Source organism: Hylobates moloch, unplaced genomic scaffold (assembly GCF_009828535.3).
Source record: "Hylobates moloch isolate HMO894 unplaced genomic scaffold, HMol_V3 SCAFFOLD_20, whole genome shotgun sequence".
NCBI classification, from domain to species: Eukaryota; Metazoa; Chordata; class Mammalia; order Primates; family Hylobatidae; genus Hylobates; species Hylobates moloch.
The window spans coordinates 2,925,074-2,927,639 of NW_026652295.1; the positions used below are offsets into that span (position 1 = coordinate 2,925,074).

The 2,566-nt window shown below is 61.0% G+C and overlaps 1 protein-coding gene across 1 annotated transcript in view; it reads right to left on the bottom strand.

Moving 5' to 3' along the window:
* LOC116460404 (tubulin beta-1 chain-like) overlaps positions 1–1,913 on the bottom strand; it is a 49,993-nt gene extending 48,080 nt beyond the window's left edge. The window contains exon 1 of the mRNA XM_032141550.2: positions 1,732–1,913. Coding sequence (XP_031997441.1) covers positions 1,732–1,788 — 57 coding nt within the window. The 5' untranslated portion in view covers positions 1,789–1,913. The remainder of the gene's footprint in view (positions 1–1,731) is intronic.
* Between the last annotated feature and the right edge of the window lie 653 nt (positions 1,914–2,566).

Genomic DNA, 2,566 nt, shown 5'->3' on the forward strand with positions numbered 1-2,566 from the left:
TCGGCTCCCTCTGTGTAGTGGCCCTTGGCCCAGTTATTCCCGGCTCCGCTCTGGCCTGCCGGAGGGAAAGAGACATCTTAAGTCACCGGTGATTGTGTTAAATACCTTACCCCAAACCCCTTAATATAGATCAGTGAGTCAATACTCGGATAAGACTATTTCAGATTATCACCAAAATGGCCAAACGTTAAAATATTTGTTCATGAATATAATTATAAATAAGGAAGGCCAGGACACCAAGCTCTTAGCAGCTGAAAGGCAAACAATTTTACTGTATATTAAAGCTAAGCTGGCACACGGCGGATGTTCTTCATGCTTTCTCTCTGGCAGTCACACCTCTCCAGCCTCCGCTGCCCAGTGTAAAATGAATCCCTCATGCTCTCAGCCACACCAGGCACTCACCAAACACGAAATTATCTGGTCTGAAGATCTGGCCGAATGGTCCAGACCTAACCGAATCCATCGTGCCTGGCTCCAGATCCACGAGGATGGCCCGAGGAACATATTTGTTACCTGCAAGGAGCAACAGTGACTTAGACCCTCAGGCAAGGAGGACCTCTGCAGAGAAGGGCTTGGCGCCTGCCGCCGTCATGCAGATGTTGCCCCAAACAAAGGGAGACCCACCATCAGGTTCTCAAAGGGCTCTGTCGGCATAAGGAAGCCCAATGAAATACTGCAGGGAAAGAGCGGGGATCCTAAATTGAATAGTCCACCCTCTCCCAGGGCCACACCCCTGGGGTCCCGCGCAAGGGAAAGGGGAGAAGGGTGGAAAAACTGAAGGGAGTGGGGGTGGGGCAAGGGTGATTACCAGTGGCTTCATTGTAGTAAACATTGATTCTCTCCAGCTGCAAATCACTGTCTCCATGGTAACTGCCAGTGGGGTCAATCCCATGCTCATCACTGATGACCTCCCAAAACTGAGACAGAAAGGCTGCATTTAGCCATGCACGATCCCCCAGAAACGCCAAGGCTCACAGTGAAATGTCCCGACTCAGTTCCGACAACCCAACATTTCAGGAGCTTGAAGCTTTAAAGGGCGTCGTGACGCGGGCACAGCCGCGGGGCTTGTATTTTGCAGGGTCAGAAAGCTGAAACTGGGCGTTTCCCAGGCAAACAGCTGCTGCTCGCGGCGGGAGGTAGGGGTCGAGGGGGGAAGGACCAGCCAAAGCCGGGCAGTGGCGGAGCTTGGCGCACTGGTAGCAGCCCAAGGCTGCGGCAGGAGGCGAGGGCACAGGGACTGCAGCCCTCGAGGAGCGGGTGGGCGGGGAAAGAGGAACGCGAAGGAGCTAAAGGACCGCGGTTTTAGATTCAAAGCACGTCCTGAGACCGCAAGACAATCGCTCTCCTCCCCTCCCCCGGCAGCTCGACTCCGGTTCAAGCGAGTACAATTAATCCTCCTGGTGTCCCAGCCCCTCGCGCGGAACGCCTCGCACAGCCTCGCGGACACACCCTCGTCTTCTCCAGGCACGCGTGCCTGCCAAGCAGCCGGCGCGGAGGGAGGCCGAGGGGGTGACGGAGAGTCCAAATGAGTTACAGCAGAAAGAAAGAGAGGTGCCCCCTCCGTCCGCGAAAGTCACCTCCTAGCCCAGGCCACACTCGGCGGCACAAAGCGGCCAGGAAGGTCTGCATTTGGCGATCCCCAGGCCTTCCCAGGACCACGCCTGGGGACCCTGAGGGGCTCTCGGCCCAGGTTCCCGCCCCCATCGACCCCCTGCACTGCGGCGCGCCCACCTTGGCGCCGATCTGGTTGCCGCACTGGCCCGCCTGGATGTGCACGATCTCACGCATGGTGCCTCGTCAGCGTCCTCCTGGTCCGGCGGCGTCTGGTGGGTCTGTCCGTCCTCCCCTCACACACCCACTGTGGGGTCACCGGGAAGGCGCTCGGGAACCGACGGGCTGAGAGCGCCGGCCCCGCGGGCTCCGGCTTTTATGCAAGGAGGGTGGGGCGGCCGGCACAGGCCGCGCCCCCAGCCCGAGCCCCCCCAGTCCCCATCGCGCAGGCGCTCTCCAGGCCCGGCTGACGTAATGCTCCAAGCCCCAGGGACCGTCCCGGGGGCTGGACCACCGGCCCGCGGCCAATCAGAGCGGGCGTGCCGACCCGGAGAGGGGTGGGGGCTCCCCGGAGTATGGTGGGGGCGTGCGCATTGTCTGGGGCTGTGGTGGGGGTCTGGGTATGGGGATATGGGGGAAGGGTGAAGAAAAGGAGGGTGAGAGGGCGGCGAGGCGAGGGCCACCAGCGCGGCCTGACCGGGGTGGGGGCAGAGCTGGCACCGGATGGGAACGATGGAGGACTGGAGCAGGTAGAGAGGCCGTCAGGTGCTCCGGTGCCGGCAGGTGGGAGGGCTGAGGTGGCACAGGCTGCTCCACCACCTCGGATTGCGGCTCCTACTCGGCCACTGGCCAGAGTCCCTGCAGTCAACTGCCCCTGGTGAGACCACAGTCTTTTTCCTCAACCCTGGAGGCCAGCGACTGCCCAGGCTGCGCTCCGTCTCACAGAGGCCTGGGGGAGGACAGGTGGCCCCAGAAGGAAGTCGTGCTTGATGGCAACCGGGACACCTGCAGCCCA